The sequence below is a fragment of the Glycine soja genome, chromosome 20, assembly GCF_004193775.1.
Source record: "Glycine soja cultivar W05 chromosome 20, ASM419377v2, whole genome shotgun sequence".
In the NCBI taxonomy this organism is placed as follows: domain Eukaryota; kingdom Viridiplantae; phylum Streptophyta; class Magnoliopsida; order Fabales; family Fabaceae; genus Glycine; species Glycine soja.
This window is the reverse complement of record NC_041021.1, coordinates 34,544,324-34,565,567: the sequence shown is the minus strand read 5'-3', so window position 1 is coordinate 34,565,567 and position 21,244 is coordinate 34,544,324. Positions and strand designations below refer to the sequence as shown.

At 32.0% G+C, this 21,244-nt stretch overlaps 1 protein-coding gene across 1 annotated transcript; it reads left to right on the top strand.

Moving 5' to 3' along the window:
• The first annotated feature begins 18,904 nt into the window (after positions 1–18,904).
• LOC114401618 (histone H4) lies at positions 18,905–19,625 on the top strand. Its single transcript, XM_028364176.1, has one exon. The coding sequence runs from the start codon at positions 18,992–18,994 to the stop codon at positions 19,301–19,303; it is 312 nt and encodes a 103-aa protein (XP_028219977.1). The 5' UTR covers positions 18,905–18,991; the 3' UTR covers positions 19,304–19,625.
• The last annotated feature ends 1,619 nt before the right edge of the window (positions 19,626–21,244 follow it).

Genomic DNA, 21,244 nt, shown 5'->3' with positions numbered 1-21,244 from the left:
GATGAACTTCTCCTTATTATTTTATAGGAGAAAAAAATAAAAAGTATATATGAATAAACTTCTCAATAAACTAAAATTAGTTGTCATATAAATAAACTAATATGTGAAAACTCTCTAATTAGCTTCTCTAGAATCTAATTGTTAACTTATGCATAAAGTACTAGTTTTAATTTATTGATAAAATTATTTTATTATTATTATTATTATTATTATTATTATTATTATTATTATTATTATTATTATTATTATTTTTCTCCTATAAATATTTAGAGTTTATCCAAATGAACTCTCACTTGGTTGAAATGAATTTAATATCGAGTGCAAGGATGAGTCTATTAATATCCTTTATTGCTTTGTTCATGGGCAATGAGACTAGTATAAACATTGACATTGTTAGTTGCATAAAAGTAAAATCTGCAAATTCCTTACATATAGAGTTATTTAGTAATATTTTTTAGCATCTCAATGTAACTATTTTATCTGTGCAATTAAAGTTTCTCATATTAACATATATTTTCCTTATGTTTCCCTTTCACATAGTATGTACGTGCTAGCAACTAGAGATGTTCATCTTTTATAGTTTTAACTTTAGGGAATGGGTTGTTTCAGATGACTAGTAATAGAACCACCAATTTAAATATGGAGCCTCTAAATTAGCTTCAAATCTAAAGGTAGGCTCAACTTTCATCAAATTAAATCGATATGGGCCACTAGCAAATAAATGTAACAGACCATTGTCAATAAGTCAATAATGGCAAAGTGAAAACTGAAAAAAATAGTCCAAACGATAGGAAATCCGAGATCCAAAATTAAGGTTATGTTTGACAAGATATTTCAGTTAACTTCTAACTATTTTTACTAGCTGAAAAACTTGTTTGACTTTTTAGTAAACAAGCTTTTTTTAGTAGCTTTTAACATTTTTTGAAACATTACTTCAAGTAACGTTTTTTAAAATGCTAGCTTCTAACTTCTAGCTTTTTATGTTTTCTTCCGTTTTTATCTTCAATAAATTTATTAAATTTCCTTATTACCTTTTTTAAATAAATCATGATTTTATTATGTTTATGTCATTTTACACTTTTCAGATACTTCAGTAGCTAGTTTTATTGAACACTTGTAATTTAATAAGTTTAGTTTTTCAACTTTCAGCTACCAGTTAGCTTTTCATCTTCCAGGTAACTTTTCAACTAGTTTTGTCGAACATAGCCTAATGGGAACCATTGGTTTGTGTTCCTTGAACTAACAAGTTGAATTGGAGAAAAATAAAGCTGAAAAAATGGTTCATATTTCAAGTTTGAGTTGAACTAATTCTTCACAATCATATTCTGGATTTTTTGGGTATATTTGGTGAGATTTTTCCCCTTCTTTCATCTCTTATGAACTCTTCAAGTATAGACAAGGGTTACTTTCTAACAAATCCTTGTAGTAGTTTCTATTTTCCTTAGGTCAAGCCTAGTCCCGCCAAGTGTTTTATTCATCCTTTTCTCGTCAATATATTTGAAGGTGTGTGACATGAGATCCTTAGGAGTGGGGGTACCAACCTTATTGGAATCATTGCTCTCAAGTGATGCTTTAGCATGCCTTTTTTTCTTTAAAAAAAAAGTTGAACTTTATTTACTTGAATTGAATAAAATTTGGTTCATCTCACTTATAATCCCAATTAGCATATTTGAAAATGTTTTAAATTTGTATGTGTATAATATATTTAACCATACCACAAATTAGTTTAGTTATAATTTATAATCAATCACATATTTTAAATTAGAAATATTGGGGAAAATTTGATACAAGAAAATTGTTGATTAAATGAATTTATTGCACAGTTAACCATATAAATGCATAAAATTGTGAACATTTTCAACACTGGATATTTTGGCTATTCTCCCAAACCATCTTTATCACCCAACTACCTTATGTCCACATGTCATATTCTATAATAATAAACAAACTATAAAACTTAGTTTTTCTTTTTTTTTTTTGCAACTTGTTACTAATAGTCTAGACTTTACAATAATTAGTACAATCAATATGGTTAACTCCCAAACCAAAGAATGAACCATTACGATTTTCAATCCAAGCTTAACCAATTCAAACTCTCAACTAGTTTAACCAACTGATTGAATAAAATGAGATGATAAAGCTAGTTCGCATCCAATAATATAAAATGTATATAAACATCTATGAAATGCGTGAAAATATTTATTAAACAATATTATGGTTTGTTGGTTCAAGTAGATTAATAGACTAATTCAATAGTGTCTAACTAGTCCAAAATAATGTCATTATCAATTTGCTTTTGATAGTAAATCATAACAAAAAAGTATATGGTCTAAATAAACCAAATCAATCACGTTTTACATTTTGTGCCACGAGAGAAATATGTAAATGAAACATTGACCCTCTAAGATCTAAAAAATCAATATTGATTGTAGTAATTCACCAAGAACAAATAATCTGCGGAAATGGATTACCTACTCATCAACTTTTTTGTCTACAGTAAAAATTTACAATTTCAACCACTATTATCTTCAAAAGGAGGTAAACTCCACTCACTAGGGTTGAAATCCAACAGTGAGTTCAAAACTTGGTCTGTTGTATCAAGAAAAGATTTGTCCAACCTTGGAACAGAGATCATAACAACAAACCTACATAACATGTAACCATAAAAGATTAACAAATTGAAGATAATACTCTAATCACACAAGCACAATGTATTCTTGTTTAAGAAAATAACATACAACTAATTAGAATGAAATGTGTCTTAAGAAATAGGAATGGGTAGACATCACCATGATTGGGTATTATGAGAGACCACATTAGATGTCTTCTTAGCTTGACATCAAGACCGGATAAATCATTGTATCCATTTTTAGTTACTTGTAGAGTTTGGTCACTTAATGCCTTACTCTTTTCAAATAATATTATTTACTTGCTCAACAATGAGAGTTGAACTGATAGCTCTCTATGATCAATGAAAGTTATAAGACCCATAACTAATTTATGATTTGTGAATTAGCTCCAGTTCTCTAGGCTAATTTATATCTATTAGTTAACTAAATAGTGCAATAGAATTTTTTTAGGGTAAAAATTCAATTACTCTTAAAACTCAGAGGTTAATCATTATCTGGCTTGTAAAACATTAGCAACTGCCACTTAAAATTAGTTAACATTCAAACTTAACTATTGCAGGAACATACAAGACAGTGGAAGTTGTTACCTAGCTTCGAAGATACTCATATTCATATGTCACAATTTTTTAGACCTCAAACATGCATGTAATAATATTATATCAACAATCATGACCTCTATATATGAGAGGGAAAAAATAGAAAGAGCCTATTGAACATATAAATGTTAGAAAGATGCAATCTATCATAATTGTTAAATTGAAGAATTTGTTGAGTAGAAAAAGCACAGATTTCATCAATTCCATATTAGTGATATATATTGTTGATACAAATACTACATGCTATGCAAGTAATATTGTAAGATTTGAAACTGCCCAATTTTTTTTATAGGCAAAAGAAATATATTAAAAGAGAGCAAATGACACAACAAGTGAGAAATTGCTAGATCTAGCACTAAATTATCTATCCATTCTATCATGTGTTGACAAATTGAAATCATAGCTTGTTGCATTTAAATACAAAGATATGAAGATAAAAAATATTTTCCAATGCTCCAATCCACTTACATTCCAACATTCTTTGTTGCAAGAACTCTTGCAAGTGCATATTCAAAAACAAGAATGTTAGAAGGATCTACCAGTCCACCTTGTTGACCATCAATTCATCATTAACTACAACACCACTATTGATTAGATAAGACAAAAGTCTTTGCAAACTAGACAACCACTCATAGAAAGCTAGCATATCTTTTCACCAGAATGGAAACTTCACCTAATACACAAACAAAGTACAAAACGTACTCTAAGACAACCTATTTATGTGTTTGATTATCCAGTTGCAAGAAGATAGTAGTTAACGCCTGCATTTCATGGGCTCCAACATTCAAATTAAAAGGTCTATTCTCTAGAACTAAAGACACCCTCCAACAACTATTTTAACAAGTCTAACAATAGTCTTACTTGCTATAAAGTACAAGATTTATCCTTGCTTGCATTTCTTGTAAGTGTGTGAAATCTAAAGAGGCTTATGGAAGAAAATACTAGGAAAAATTTTCTAAAAAGACAAGTATAATGAATACTTTGGTGTTAGGAAGCAATGTTTGTAACCCATGGTTGATAGTAAGATCTTGCTAGTAGTGAACCAAAGACAAAACATATCGCTTAGTTCCATGAACCGGTGGCAAAACTCTATGTGTCTCTTCTTTCTTCTCTTCATTTGTATATATTATACTGGTGCTAACCTATATAAGAAAGGAACTTAGTTTTGAGTTTAACAAACCTATTTTCTAAAAGACTACTTATGCTTTAAGTGTGTGTCCATTGTCAGATAGTTCATATAGGGCGAAGCATTTGTCCAACCCCTAGGTGTAAACTAGTTTTCTACCCATAAACAATCCCCTCATTTTCCCTCTTACATTTCTCTTTACATTGAGAATGAACAACTATTAGTGAAGTCTACAAATTTGAATGAGTTGCTATCATTAATAAATGCAATGGGATTAAAGGTTCTACCAATGCTACATATATACATAATAATGCATGCATTAAGGCATTAAGACATTCAAATGTCATCCATTCAAGGTGTATTTGGGTAAATAACTTAATTAAGCAATTGTTCAATAAGCTTTCATGAGAGCTTATGTCATAGATTTAGTTATGAAACTTACTAGAATGAGATGAAAAAGATTTATCTTGATAAACTTTACCAATAAGCTAAAAACAATTTATAGGTGTCATAAGCTGTGACACCCTCTACCCCTCACATATATACTAATAAGGAATAAAAAATTCAAATATTAATTAAAAGTATTTTTAAAACATTTTTTCTAAACAAGTCTTTCAAAGGGGAAAAAATCTCACATTCATTTTCTTCTACATCATGTTTAAACTTGTCCAAATAAATAATAAAGTATTATCGACTCAAACAAGGTCGTCTAAGCTTCATACAATTAATATAGAACCTATATCCTAATGTCACATCCTATCAGAGCGTTGTGTTCCCGTGTCCTCTAGCATGAGGTTCTTCATAGTCATCCACCTATTCATCTGCTCCCCCGAACACAAGTTCAAGATCATCACAGGATCCAAACACAACAACACACAGTGAGTGAGTTATCACATTCCTAACTAATAGAGAAACAAAACAATTAAATATACATATTATATAAATGAGATACCACTTGCTTAAACATAGCTCACGTAACTTCACCACTTCGTCATTCAAAATTCATTTTTCAATCATCAATCACATTACACAAGAATCCCACACTCCGATCAAGATATAATAACACATGAATTTCATAATAAACAATTAGCAAGCATATGCAATAGTTATGCTAAGACTCAATCCTATATGCAATGTGGTACCATGTTAGTGAAAAACCACCCTTGGGCGCTTCGGAGTACATAACAAGGCACACCACACACTGGGTTTGTCAAGTCACTCTCACTAAGTAAGATCATAGGGAGACCAATCAGGGTCACGATGTTTTGCGAGAATGCTCCAACCATATGGGATCAGCATAGGCTTAAAGGAGCACTCAAACCCGGTGACCCCCAAGGCCTACACTCCGAAGAGTCCGTCAGGGCCTCTCCCTCCTGATTCAGGTCCAACCCCTAAAATAATTTTGTATGCAGACACTGCTCATGAATTATACAATACCCACGACCTTACACTCGTGTTTTAAACACGTTCAACACAATTGTGCTACGATTTAACACTGGTTCCTAAATAGGAAACCTACATTTTCTCTTTAACACTGTGCATCAACGTTTTTCTCAAGATAACACTGGTCGGGTTATTGTACAATTTATAGCTTACAACACAAGTAATTTCACATCAAGTGTTAACTACACACTTATCCACAACTAAAACTCATTCACAATTTCACATCTCATAGTGTCACAATCCACCATCACATGTTTACACGTATCTCACAAATTAACACGTGTTCAACCTTACACTTATACTCAATCTCAATAACAATATTATAATCTCAAAGCAACATGTTATTCCACAATTCATCACATATTCCATTTATAAACACTGCTCATGAATTGCACAATACCATGACCTCACACTCATGTTTCAAACACGTTTAATACATTGCACTACAATTTAATACTGGTTCCTAACTAGGAACCTACACTTTCTCTTTAACACTGCGCATAAACACTGGTCGGGTTATTATATAATTCATAGCTCACAATATAGTTAATGTAACATCAAGTGTTAAACACATCCACTTATTCACAATCGAATATCTTGCCCACACTTTAACATCTCATAACATCACATCAACCATCTCATAACATTCCTAATGATATTCATAAGGTACAACATACACATGTTCATCAAATTTAACCATAATATTCTCAAACTCCAACACTTAATAATTTTTGGAATCATACTATAACACTCTACAATATTATGTACATAAATTATTAATATAAATAACTAGTTCTATATATATAAACTAGCATACATCATATTGAATCACAAATTTCAAAGTAAGCTTTCAATGCATAAATTCTAAATAATTATATGAACACTTTGGTCAATTTCAATTATGATATTAATTTTTAAATTATATATAAAAAACCTAAAAAAGCAAGAAAAAGAGAAAATACAAAATCAATATCTCACTCTAAATTTCTCCTTACTTTATTTCATCAATTTATGTTAATTATTTCATCGATTTATAGAGTTCACGCTCAATACAATTGCATATCAATTTCACAACAATTGGTTTGTCAAACATATACAATTCACAATTATAACTATAAGGATAGAATAAAAAAATAACAAACATCCAAAAACTCATTCCAATTGATACTCTAAGGATCCCTACACATGTTCTCACCAATTGAGAATAACTCATCCCTTACCTCTAAGCGGACTCACGTGTCTTCTGAAAGTGATAGTAGCATCTCTAGCGGTTCCCTAAGATTTCTCCAGTTTTTCCTCTGACTGCTCCGATAGAGTTCCCAAACGTCAGAGAGACAGAGAAGGGATTGAAGCCTCCATTTGTACTATCTTCATGTGATTCCTTTTTCTACCTTCACGAACATTATCTCAATAATCCCAACGGTGAAAGCGTGAGAAATTGAATTTTGAACAACATATCCAAATTTCATGACAATCCAACGGTTAACAAAACCAGGATCGTAGTTTTACCGAGATAGTTTTGGGTTTCTGCGGGAAAATAAAAGGCTACAATGCGAAGGGTTTTCCTCTAAACTCAAACATGATTTTGAAATTAACAACGGTGACAATGTTCATGATTGGGTTTCGAACGTGGTATTCAAATATCACGAAGATCCAACGGTTAATGAGTTCGAGATCATCGTTTTTCTGAGACAGGTTTTGTGGGCTGCGAGAAAAAAAAAAGGTTTTGGGGAGGAGGAGGGGGAAAACGAAAATGAGGGAAAGAAGAGGCATCACCAGTCTAAAACTGACCTAACATCGCTATTTATACCTAGGGTACACACAACTTATTATTACTCTATTTATTTATTTTTAATATTTTATAAAAAAATGAACTTTATTTTATTCCCTATCAAATGAATAAATCAAATGTCCCTTTTTTTTCTTCAAATCATTATTTCTCATTATTTATTTATTTATAAAAAACTGATCATTTTTCTAAAAATTTATTTATTTAACAATAAAAAAATTCTTTTTAAATTGGCTTACGAAAAATGGGATGTTACATAAGCTATTTTTATAAGCCTATATAAGCTCCATTAATCCATATTGGCATAGGCTCACTAGTGGAAACAACTTCTGTAGCATATCCATTCTTTCTACTAGGAATTGCTGAGCACTAAGAGAATCATTGATTCTCTCTTCAACAAAGACCCTAGCAGATTCTATTGCTTTCTTTCCCATCATCTTTTTCCTTGAGGGACCAATCAAAGGTTTTTTTGTACCAACGAGTATAATTACTAGAATTGAGTATAGAACCTCTTAGTGTCTGCAACATAAGCATGATTTTGAAAATGGTATTCGATAAACAATGACAATATGGTTGAAGATGGATGGAACAATAGTATGTCGAGCAAGGGACTGTCCATGTAAAAAAAATGTGGGTGATTGGCCTTTTAACGAAGACAACAACAACAAAGGGATTGGCCATTGCGCGATGAAGAAGTTAATGCGACCTTCTTGCCCAGCCTCCGATCTACAATTGCATATTACATGTGCCACCTCCCTAATCTGTTGCACATATCATATTTTTTGTTAGTCCAGTTGCAGGAATCACATTTAGAACAATATTTATGCGGTGTATTCCATATAAATAGAAAAAAATGTTTATTTAATTAAAAATGGTTAAATTACTCACAATTTCAAGTATGTCTCTAAATTATTTTTAAAAAAAATGATCATGTAAAGTTTTTTATATTGAATCCTTGGATTAAGTTAGATCCAATCCATTTAACAAAACATGAGTTTATCTCGTTGAAAACAAAAATCAATGAAAATTAAATTTCTTTAATATTTTTTGGATATTTTTTGTATAACTAATTGGTGCTAAATAATTATTTTTTGTGGTGGTTCCAAACAAATTGGTCTTTGCAAAATTGAACAAATATTTTTAATATGAAAATACATTGTTTATGGTTTCACATGTAACTTTTATTTGTTTTATTATACTTTTTAGTGTTTCATTAATATTTGTATTATATTTTTTTCTTCAATATCTAATCAATGTAATAAAATTATATATGCTACTCTGTTATCGTTGACTTGATTTGCAATTAAAAAATCTTTGACTTTTATTTAAAATGCACATGCTTCTATCAACTTAAGAAAAAAATTGTAAGATGATAATAAAAAAAACTTGCAAGATAATCAATTAATTGATTTGCATACTTTTTTGTGTTTGATTTAAAAATAAAGTTTAACATTTAGAGAGCAATGTAAATTAAAATGTCAACAAGGATGTGTTAGTAAAAAATAAATAAATCATTCAATCCAATCCAAATCACAAGAAGGAGAGTCTTCATTAAGTCCATAGTAAAATAAATTCTCACTTTTTATCATGGGGTGCTGAGTTGGAGGAATATTCATTGGTTAAGTTGAAGCAAGCTAACTAAAAATGAGAACGATGGAGGGTTAGGGTTTTGATATGTTAAAACTTTTAATATGTTATTTTAGCCAAAGTGTGGTGGAGGCTCATTCTAAATGAAAAATCTTTGATGGTTAGGGTATATAAGGTTCGATATTATCCTTGTGAGAAACCTCTGGATGCATCTAAAGATTGTAAATATTCCATCCCTAATGTCCTAGAATTTTGGCACCATTTTTTTAGGCTACTAATGTCTATGAAAGTGGTTGATTTCATTATCATGGAAACTAATAATTGAAATTTACATCTTTTACAACATTCGTTCTCCCTATATATTGTTGTTGCATTGTGTTTTTGCCTTTCTGATATTTTAGTGACCTTGGTATACTATTGTGGTAGTACAATGATGATTGGAAATATAAAGTCAAGCCAAGTCAAGTCATTGTCTAGCAAAAGCTATGCTTGATGAGGGGATTGATTCAACAATGCAAGTTCATGATATAATATATGGAAGAAAATATGGGAAGTGAATTCAAAGACAATATGCACAATTTTGGTGTGGTGAGCTTGCAACTCACTAGCAATATGCATAAATCTCCATGGTCGTCACATCGAGGTCAACTCTTACGCTTAAGGCGTGGATGGGAAGTTGAATCAATAAAACAAGCACTTATAACATGCTTTGGATCAATGACATTTTAGTTTTCTTTTCATTTCTTCATTCGAAACTGTAACTAGGCATGCTCCTTCATGGAGTAGTGAAGACTATTTATCATACTTGTAAACAAAACAACACTTTCTAACCATTTCAACATTATATGAGCAATCTAGTTCGGTTAGAATTATTTGATACACAAAGGAAGACATGTGGCTTTTCAACAAGTGCTATCTAAGGCGAATAATCAACAACTTGATGTTCCTTTACAGGAAACACGTGAGTTTTCACAAACAACCACATGGAGACATCCTAGAGTGGATTGTATAAAGATCAATTTCAAAATATCAATTATTAAACAAAAATGCATTGGAATGAGATTGGTAGCAAGAAATCATGATATGGATGTGCTCATGGCAACCACATGCACAATTCTAACAATGTTTGTACCAGTAGTTGCAGAAGATCTATGCTTTAGGTAGGCTATCCAACTAATTATGGAGATTTTGCTTCACAAATGTGTTATTTGAGAAAGATTGTCTTTAGTTTGTGAGAAATTGGAAAAACAATGTCTCTTATAACAAAAGTTACTTTCTTTGCATTGTTGTAGTTTGTGAAACTCTTAACAATATTGACCTTTTTTTACAAAAAAAAAAGGGCAATAAAGTGGCACACAAGTTTGCTAGCTTAGCTTTCACTTTAAGAGAAAGTTATTGGATACGAGAGGTCCCTTATTAGTTGATTTACAACTTTTTTCTTCTAAAAAAAAGGATCATTTATTAGTTGGACTTGATGGCGTACTTCCTTTTTATATTTTTTTAAATTAAATTTTAATATTTAAAGAGTCATACAAAATTAAAATGTCAACAAGGATGTGTTTGTAAATAATAAACCATTCAATTCAACCAAATCCAAACCACAAGAAGGAAAGTGCTCATTAAGTCCATGGTACTATCAATTCCCACTTATATCATGGGGTGCTTTGAGTTATCACAATTAATGTATAAGGAGATCAAGAGCCTAACAATAAAATGTCATTGGGATAGAAATGAAGATTCATTGATTTAGTTGGAGAAAGTGATGTGTCATTATTTTCTCCTATTTCTTAACCCTTTTTGTCACCATTTTAATTACTGATTAGCCTTAATCGTCAAATTAATTATGCAGTTTTATCATTAAATTAATTATGAAGTTTTATCATTTGGGCCTACTTGACTAATTTTGTGTTTTTAATTTAATTTCAGGAGAATTATAAGCAATTGGGCTTGGACTTGGACTTGAAGAGAGCATGCAATTTTATTTTATCAAATCTTATCTTATCCAGATTTTATTTCATCCAATCTTATCTTATCTTGTCTTGATTTTATTTTATTTCGTTAATGGGCTTGGACTTAAAATAGATTTGTAAGCTTTGGGGCTGAGGACCTATATAACAGCACCATGGTTTTAGTTTTCGGAGTTTTTGAAGAGGAGAATAATTCTAGGGTTTTAGAATTCCAGTTTTTATTGTTCATGCACACTGTTCACGTAGAATAAAATTCATTTTCTGCAATTTCATTTCTAGTTCAATCTACAATTTCGTTTTCTGCTGATTAATGAAAGGCTAAGTCTCTAGTGTTGTTTTCTCTTGAGGATCAAGCACAACTCTCTTTGAGGTTTTGTTATTAATATTGAATTCTGATCAGTTTTTCCTCTTCACCAATTACTCTGTATTTGTTGCTATTAATCCATGCATGCTTAGTGCTTGATTAATTGTCTCTGCGCTTAATTTACGTTTATGCTTAACGATCAGTTTCGTTCATGATTAATTGGTGTATGTGTTGCTTAATCACATAATGATAACCTTATGTTAATTTTCGCTTAGTAATTTAATTTAAGGTTGGATTAAGAGGTTGAACTAGTTAGGGATAAATCCTCGTAACCTAGGATAAGAGACTTGCTTGTGAATCAAGGGGAAACAACATGTTTTAATTATGTTATTTTCTAATTAAAATTTTCTCACTGTTTAAATTACAAAAACAAACAACCCCCCCCCAATTCGTTACTGTTTTATCACTATCTGTTATGAACATTTGGTTGACCATCGCTCGTTGGGAGACGACCGAGGATCACTTCCTAGATACTGCATTTTTAATATTTATTCGATTCGGGTACGACCTCAATCAGTAAGATAACTAATAACAAGAAGAATAAAAAACTAAGGTTTTGATATGTTAAAGCTTTTGATATGCTATTTTAGCTAGATAGTGGTCGGGGCTCATTCTAGATGAAAAAACTTTGTTGATAGTGTTAAGAATGAAGGAGATGAAATGGTTGTAGAAACAAAAAATTGGGAATAAAATGGAGCTGTGTTTTTTTTATTAACAGAAAATAGAACTTATATACATATGATAACATGCCTTCTGTTATTAACAAAATAACAGAAAAATAACTACCAAAGGTTGCCAGCTAACGCCCCCTAACTAACCAACTAATATTAGACCACATACAACAATCTTCACCTTGGTTTAATGCTTAGTTAGAACCAGTAATATTCAACAACTATAAACAATAGTTGAACTTGTCATAGGGTAAAACATTTGTGAGCATGTTTGCATGCATTCTCATTTGTAGATATCTTCTCAATAACAACAACTTCACTCTTGATCATATCTCGAATGAAGTGATACTTGACATCCATATGCTTTGTTATATCATGATGCACTTGGTTCTTGCTCAAACTCAATGCACTTTGACTGTCATAGTGAATTACAATGGTTTTCAGCTCTTTCACTTGGAGTAGTTCTAAAACCAAGCATCTTAACCATAGTGCTTCCTTTACAGCTTCCCTAATTGCTATGTATTCAGCTTTAGTAGTGGATAAGGCCACTACTGACTATAAATTTGCCCTCCAACTGACTAAGTTTCCAAACACATAGAAAGCATAGCCCGTAATGGACTTTCTTGTATCAATGCTCCTAGCAAAATCAAAATCCATATACCCTTCAATATTAGGAACTTCACCTTGATTAGCACACTTCAGTCCAACATCAATGGTCCTAAATATGTATCTCAAAACCCATTTAGCAGCCTCCCAGTACCTCTTGCCTAGATTTGCCATAAATCTACTTACCTCACTAATAGAGTATGATAGATCTGGCCTACAACACACCATGGAGTACATGATACTTCCAACAACACTAGCATATGGCACTTTCTGCATATAGGTTATATCTTCATTAGACTTTAGTTCTTGTTCCTTAGACAACTTAAAGTGTTGTGCTAGGAGAGTGATAACTAACTTTGCTCCTTTTAAATTGAATCTTTCCAAGACCCTTTTGTGGTAATCTACGTGAGATAGGTACAACACTTTTTCTTTCCTATTCCTGATTATTTTTAAACCTTGGATCTTCTTAGCATGTCCAAGATCTTTCATCTCAAACTCTAGATTCAACAATCTCTTAACTCTAGCAATTTCAGTCATGCTTTGGTTAGTCAATAGCATATCATCAACATAGAGCAACAAATAAATTGGTTTCCCATTCTTGTGAGATTTCTAGTACACACAATAGTCATAAGCACTCCTAGAGAATCCAATTTTAATAATATAATCATCAAAGCACCTATACCACATCCTATGAGACTGTTTAAGACCATATAAGGACTGATTGAGAAAGCATACCTTTTGTTCATCACCCTTTTTGAAAAAACTAGTAGGTTGCTTCATATAAATGGTCTCATCCAGCTTCCCATGCAAAAAGGTTGTTTTGACATCCATCTACTTAAGCTCCATATCAAAATGAGCTACCATAGCAAGAATAACTCTTATTGAACTATGTTTTACCATAGGTGAAAAGATTTCTACAAAATATACTCCTTCCTTTTGAGTAAACCCATAGACTCCTAGCCTAGCATTAAACCTTGCACTTTGAACTCCTTCAACATCTTCTTTCCTCTTGAACAACCATTTGCATCAAACAATTGACTACCCTTTAGGACAATCCACACGTGTCCAGGTTTGATTCTTTTCATGAGAACCCATTTCTTCTTCCATAGCTTCAATCCATTTTGAATTGTCCTTGCTACTTATGGCCTCATCATAGGACTGAGGTTCATCCTGATCTTCAATCTCTTTTCCAACTATTAAAGCATAGGCGATCAGATCTGCATGACCATATCTTTTAGGAGGTTTAATTGTCCTCTTTTCCTTGTCTCTAGCCAAACAATAATCTTAAGTTGCTTCTTCATTTGCTTGTCTAGATGTAGGAACAAACTTGTATCTTGCCACAACTGATTCCTCATGAGTTTGAGTAGTCACACTCTCTTCAGACTTCACCTGAACCTGTGAACTTTGACTTCTACCATACTTGAATGGCATAATTAAATTTTCCATTTGTAGTTAATTAAACACTACATCTCTGCTGATGATGCACTTCTTGTGTTCGGGTTCCAAAATCCTTAGCTTGTATCCCTTCACTCCTTGTGGATAGCCTATGAAGATATACTTCAAGGCCCTTGGTTCCAACTTATCCTGCTTTAGATGAGCATAAGCAATACAACCAAATGTCTTTAGTTCACTGTAATCAGATTTCTTGCCTCTCTAAGCTTCTTGTGGGGTTTTAAAGCTTATGACAGTTGATGGGCTTCTGTTTATGCAGTAGACAACAATGCTTATAGCCTCAGCCTAGAAGGACTTTGGTAGACCAACATGATTCAACATACACCTAACTCTTTCAAGTATGGTTCTATTGAACCTCTTCACCAAGCCATTTTGTTGTGGTGTCCCTCTCACAGTTAAGTGCCTAGCAATACTATTCTATTGGCATAAGGTCTTAAACCTTTCATCACATAATTGAAGTCCATTATTTGTTTTTAATTTCTTCACCTTTCTTCCTGTTTGAGTTTCAACTAAAATTTTCCATTCTTCAAACACCTTGACAGCTTCATTCTTGTGTTTTAGAAAGTAAACTCAAACCTTTCTAGATAAGTCATCTACTAAGGATAGAAAATACCTTGCCCCTCTATGTGACTTAGTTCTTGATGGTCCTCATAGATCTACATGCACATAATCAAGAGATGCATTGTTGGAATGAGTGTTAGTGGGAAATTTTTGCCTCTTTTCCTTGCCTAGCACACAATGCTCACAAAAACTTCAGTGGCTTAATCATGCCTTGCCCCAAAACACCTTGTTTTGCTAACTCTTCCAACCCTTTCTGACTGATATGTGCTAATCTGTGGTGGCATAACTTTGTGTTGTCATCAGTTACAACATTTGCAGAATCAACAAAAATTGTTTGTCCAACCAAGGAATATAATCCATTCTTCCTTACTCCTCTCATGATCAGATTTTTCCCCTTATTGATTTCAAGGCTACCATGATCACACTTGTAGCCACAACGCTCTTTGTCCAATGTGCCTAGAGAGATCATATTTCTTTACAATTCCGGAACATGTCTTACATCTTTTAGCACCCTCTCTATTCCATCATGCATTCTGATTCTTAATGAACCAATCCCAATAACCTTACAAGGCTTATTATTTCCTAGCAATACAATACCACTATCTATTTGCTTGTAATTTTCAAACCAGCCTTTGTTGGGACACATGTAGAATGAGCACCCTGAATCCAAGATCCATTCCTTTTGAGAATCCTCTTTTGATACGGAAAAAACCTCTGCACTTTCATATCCTTCTTGAGCCACAACCACTTTTGCATTATGCTTGTTCCACTCATTGAACCTTGACTTGCTTGGGTAGTTTTTCTTGAAGTGCCCCTCTTTGTCATAGAGGAAACATTTCTTCTTCTTATTTTTAAACTTTGATTTCTTATTCTTGAAATCCTTCTTCTAATTCTTGTTACTTGTAATGAACCCTTCAACAATCTCTTTCTTTTTGGAGTCATTTTCCCTTTGATTTTCTTTTGAGTTCAATGCAACCTTGATTTCATCCATTGATAAAGTAGCCTTCCCATACAACATTGTATCAACAAAATGCTCAAATCGCTTGGGAAGAGAACTCAATAAAATGATGTATTGATCCTCATCATCTATCTTTACATCAATGCTCTTAAGGTCCGAGATGATCCTATTGAAATCATCGAGATGTTTCTTCAAGGGCTTGTCGTCCTCCATTAGCAAAACATACAAGCGTTTCTTGAGATATAATTTGTTTGCTAGGGACTTCTTCAAGTACAAATCCTTCGGGTTATCCCAAACTGCCTTGGCAGACTTTTCTTCAGCAACTTCCCGAAGCACTTCTTCTCCAAGACTAAGCAAGATTGCACTGTGAGCCTTCTTCGTCACATCTGTGCGTCTCCTCTCTTCTATCTTTGCGATTGCTTCCTCTAAAAGTGCTGCATCCAAGCCTTGATGAACGAGCAATGCATTCATCTTCACCCACCATAGACTGAAATCATCTATTCCACCAACGAATTTTTTTATCTCCATGCTTGCGAGAGCCATGGTTTTCTCCCTTCTTTTCCTTGGGATCTCAACTCAGCTCTAATACCACTTGTTATGAATGAAGAAGATGAATTTGTTGTAAAAACATAAAATTAGGAATAAAATGGAGATGTGTTTTTTTTATTAACAGAAAAACAAAACTTATATAAATGTGATAGCATGCCTTTTGTTATTAACAACATAACATAAAAATAACTACTAAAGGCTGACAGCTAACCCTCCAACTAACCAACTAATATTAAATCACATACAACAGATAGGTATACAAGGCTTGATATTATCCATGTGGAAAACCTTGGAATGCACCTAAAGGTATAAAGCATACTATGCTTTGTTAAGTATAGATGCGACACATTTAATTATGGAGGCAAACAACTATTAGCGAATTGACATTGAAGATTGTGTGAATGTTATTGGGGATAAGTGGATCCCAAATCTCCAAGGATTTCAACTCCCTTTTTTTAGGCTACAAATGTCTAGAATTATGGTTTGCTTATACCTTGATTCCCGAAATTCCAATTCTTTAATAACCATAATTTAATTTTCAACTATCAATTCATCATCCTTAGATTCTATTAACAATTATTGATCATGAATTGAAAATATTTTTATCTAAATTAACTTCTCAAGTGATCATGTAAGAGATTCATTTTGAAAAGAACTTTACGTATAAAGAAGATGGTTAACAAATGTAATTAAGCTAATTGGAAGCTTAAAAACAAAGTTTGATCATGTATCTTTCATAAACTTAATTATCCTATAAGCCTACTAAATAATCATAGTATGATATCATTATTCAAATAATCAGTTTAAGCATGCCAATAGTGATAAGTTCTAAACAAGTATGAAAACAATATCACAATTTAATTGATTGAATTAGAGTAGTAACTCTAATTATAATAAAACTATAAATTAAGGATTTCTCAAATACAAGCTACATCTGAATTCTACTTAAATTTACTTATCCATCTACAAGTGGGAAGGGGGCGAATATTTACCTGCATTTTTTGCGAGGATCGGGATGGGTATGAGTACTATAGTACCCACCCCGCCTTGCACACACACACACACATATATGTGTGTGTGTGTGTGTTAAATATTAATGCAATTAAAATATGTTACTTAAGTAAATAATTTATAATATACATATACATATACTTTTCTATATTACATTCTATTTAAGAATATTCAACTATTACTTACTTTTATGTATACATTTATGAATTTGTTGAAAAGTTCTTTTAAGATTGTCTTTTAATCGTGAATCAATATTTTGTATAGTTTGATACTTCAAATTATTAGTGTAGATTTGTATCTATTTAATGACATATCTTTATAATATTGAATGACTATATTTATAATGTTGTTTATTTATGACTTAAGTTTGCACGAATCAATACTATGTTTGCTTATTTTTAATACTATCTTTGGTCCTATATATAAGAAATAAAAAATAATATTTTCTTGGTCCTAATTATAAGAAATATAAAACTATTTTATTGCTAAATTTATTTTTTTATCCCTAATTAATTGTGAGGTCTATTAATGATATGCACTCATTTCTACATGAAAGTGAGAACATTGATTGAGCTACCAACAAAATAACATGTATTCATTGGTTAAAATATTACCTTTTGAAAATAATCACCTCTTGACCGATTTAATATCATGGGTAGTGTTGGAATAAAATTAAAATTTATGATAAACAAACTAATCTAACAACTTATATTGGCCTTAATGCATTATGTAATTATTTCTTATATACACGACCAAACATAGTATTATGTGTGGATACTTTTAATTTACTTTTAGCAATTTTTCTTATTAATATAGTTTTATTGATTTATTAATTTTCTACACAAGTAAAGTACGGATCACAAATGTGAGTGTGTGTATAAATATCTAAAAGATACGAGGATGAGAATTAAAATTACTATCTACACGTGATCGAGTATGAATATTTTCTTTTGACACGAATATGAGAAAAATACTATATAATCTTATTCAAACCTTATCTAGTGTCATTCTTATCTAGAACTTAAATGTTATGTAATAAGTTTGTGTTAAAAAATTGAGGATAAAGTAATAGTTTTAAAATTGTTAAATTTTAAAGATATAAAAAACTAAAATATATGTTAAATTTATTTGATGATCAAATTTGTGCAATCATAAAATTATAAGTACAACAAGTGAATTTAAGCCATTCAATTTTGTGACTTGGTTTTCTAGTGTCTCAAATCTCAAATTACATTTTCCCGCGTTGTAGAGCCACATCTCTAATTAACCAAATTGTGGGTACATTTTCAATTTTCGTTCAAAATTCCCGTATTCAATTGAGCTCGCCATCGGATCCACACAATTATTTCCCCCTCACGTGCTAATAAAATGTGTTTTCTTTCAGACACAATTCCCAGCGAAAAAAAAATCGAGTACCCACTACCACTAGCCCAAAATTCAAATGTTCAAACCTCACGATCCGCGTGACACCCTTTCCGCCAATCAAAATCAACCATTTTAAATCCAACGGTATCCATACCGATTCACACGGATCGCTATCAAATCCAACGGCGGTAGATCTATTTCCGCAACTATATATATAACCCTCCGGATTCTCCCCGAATACCTATCAAGTTAATTTGCGTCTATATTCATTTTGGCATCGAGGTTGAATCTCATCGGAGAGAGAAAAACCATAACCATGTCTGGAAGAGGAAAGGGAGGCAAGGGTCTCGGAAAGGGAGGAGCGAAACGACACCGTAAGGTTCTGAGGGATAACATTCAGGGCATAACGAAGCCCGCAATTCGCCGTCTCGCGAGACGTGGCGGCGTGAAGCGTATCAGTGGTCTCATCTACGAAGAAACCCGCGGCGTTCTCAAGATCTTCCTCGAGAACGTCATTCGCGACGCTGTCACCTACACTGAGCACGCTCGCCGCAAGACCGTCACTGCCATGGACGTTGTTTACGCCCTCAAGAGGCAGGGCAGGACCCTCTACGGTTTCGGCGGTTAGAGAATTACCGATTTCTGCATTGCGTCGTGGATTAGGGTTTCTTATAGTGTCAGTCAATTTCGCTGTTGATATTATGCAACGGTTCTTTAGCTGTAGCTTGAGATTTAACGATTGTTCTTTGAGTCGTAGTTATGAGAATTTTTAGTATGTCAATTTGATTATATTTATGCCTTCTTGTTACTCAGCATGCAACGCTAAACTGAAATTTATTTGCAATGTTCTTATGCCTAAGTTGAATTTGATTGTTCAATTTAAATCGTGAAAGGAATAGTGTAATTTAATCGGATTGCAATTTTTGTTGCCTCGGTTTGAGGTTGATGAAGTAAGAGTCTTCGGTATAATTGTTAATGTGCAATGTTAAATTCGTTTTTGAAATTATGACACGGTGATAAATTAGTTTTTAAGAAATGGAAAATGCAATTTAGCTGATATATTAGTTCTTGTTTAATTTGTGATGTTATTTTGACTATTAACGTGTTTAAGGGGTAATTTGATAATAAATTATATTATATTTTTTAGGATTAATTTGATATTGAATTATCAATTTAGGAATTACTTTGTTATTAAATTATTTGTAGGATTAATTTATTGTATTTTTCATATATTTAGAGTTTAAATTTAAATTTTTTATTTTTTAAGGATTAATTTGTTAAGGTATTGACAAATTTAGCTATTTAGCCAATTGTTAATTCTTATCTCCGGTAAATCACACGTTTTTCGTTGAAGGGAGTCTCTGGTTGACAGGTAACAAGCATTCGTTGAATGTTGGTTAATGTAAATTTTCTACTAGGCTTGAAAAAATGCAAAGGTAATTTTGTTTATCATTTTCACAGATTTTATGTTCGCTATTTGCTTGGCGTAGTGTTTTTGTTTTGCACCCTGAACGTTATGTTTAAATGTAGCTGCAGTTTCGATAGTTTCTTCAACTGCGTTCGTGGTTAGATTTAGGTTTTGGATAAAATCAAACTGGTATTATTTAATCAACATTGAGGATATGATTTATGGTAGGAAGTATGATACACAGGTGTAACAAATGTAAGGACAGATTTTAGTATGTTTGAAGTATGGAATCGGTGGTTTGAATGTGCTGGAACAAAGATCGAGCAGCTGGCGTGCACTTTAACGAGAGTTTGTAATAAGATTTTGATCCTTTTGTAGATGCCATGATCGAACATATGTGTTGAACTATTTTAAAAATCAATAAATTTTTAATATATGATAAATTATGATTAAATATGATTGTAAAACTTTTTTATATTTTTAGTAGATAACAATTTTTTTCTTATCAAAAGATTTACAGTAAAATTAAAAATTTATATAACCTAGAATTGAAAATACATCATCACTCTCCCATAAAGGTATACTCTAAAATCTAAATTTCCCGTACAAGCTATTTGAACCTTAAATTAGTTCTAACTTTGCATGATAGTGTATACAGGTGCCACTCCCTTCCTTCGGGAGTCCCCCACTAACCAATAGATTCTTATATTCAACAATTTCCTGATGACCCCCCTAAGCCTAAAACAAGTTAGGAATGTTAAAGTTTAACATTGTTCTTGTGGGCTGTGGCATAACCAGCATTATAGGCCCCTGACCCAATAGGTTCCAAGATGTAACTACTTACCTCTCCACTCACTCCACCCTCAGCTAGGCCTACAAAGTTAGGATTTTATTCTCATGCTCTCACATTTTATAATTATCGAAAATATAAATGAAGTATTATAAGAGATAATTAATTTGCATTATAAGAATTAAATTAAAAAAATTAAAACTATACATTCTATAAATACATATTTAGTTATTAAGTTTCCTATTTTTGAAATTCTTGCTATTTATTAATTTATATATATTATTTTAATTAAAATACAAGTAGTAACTTGATAAAATATTTATTTTAAAACATTAATAAATTAAATTAAAAAAAGATAAGATGAGTTCCCG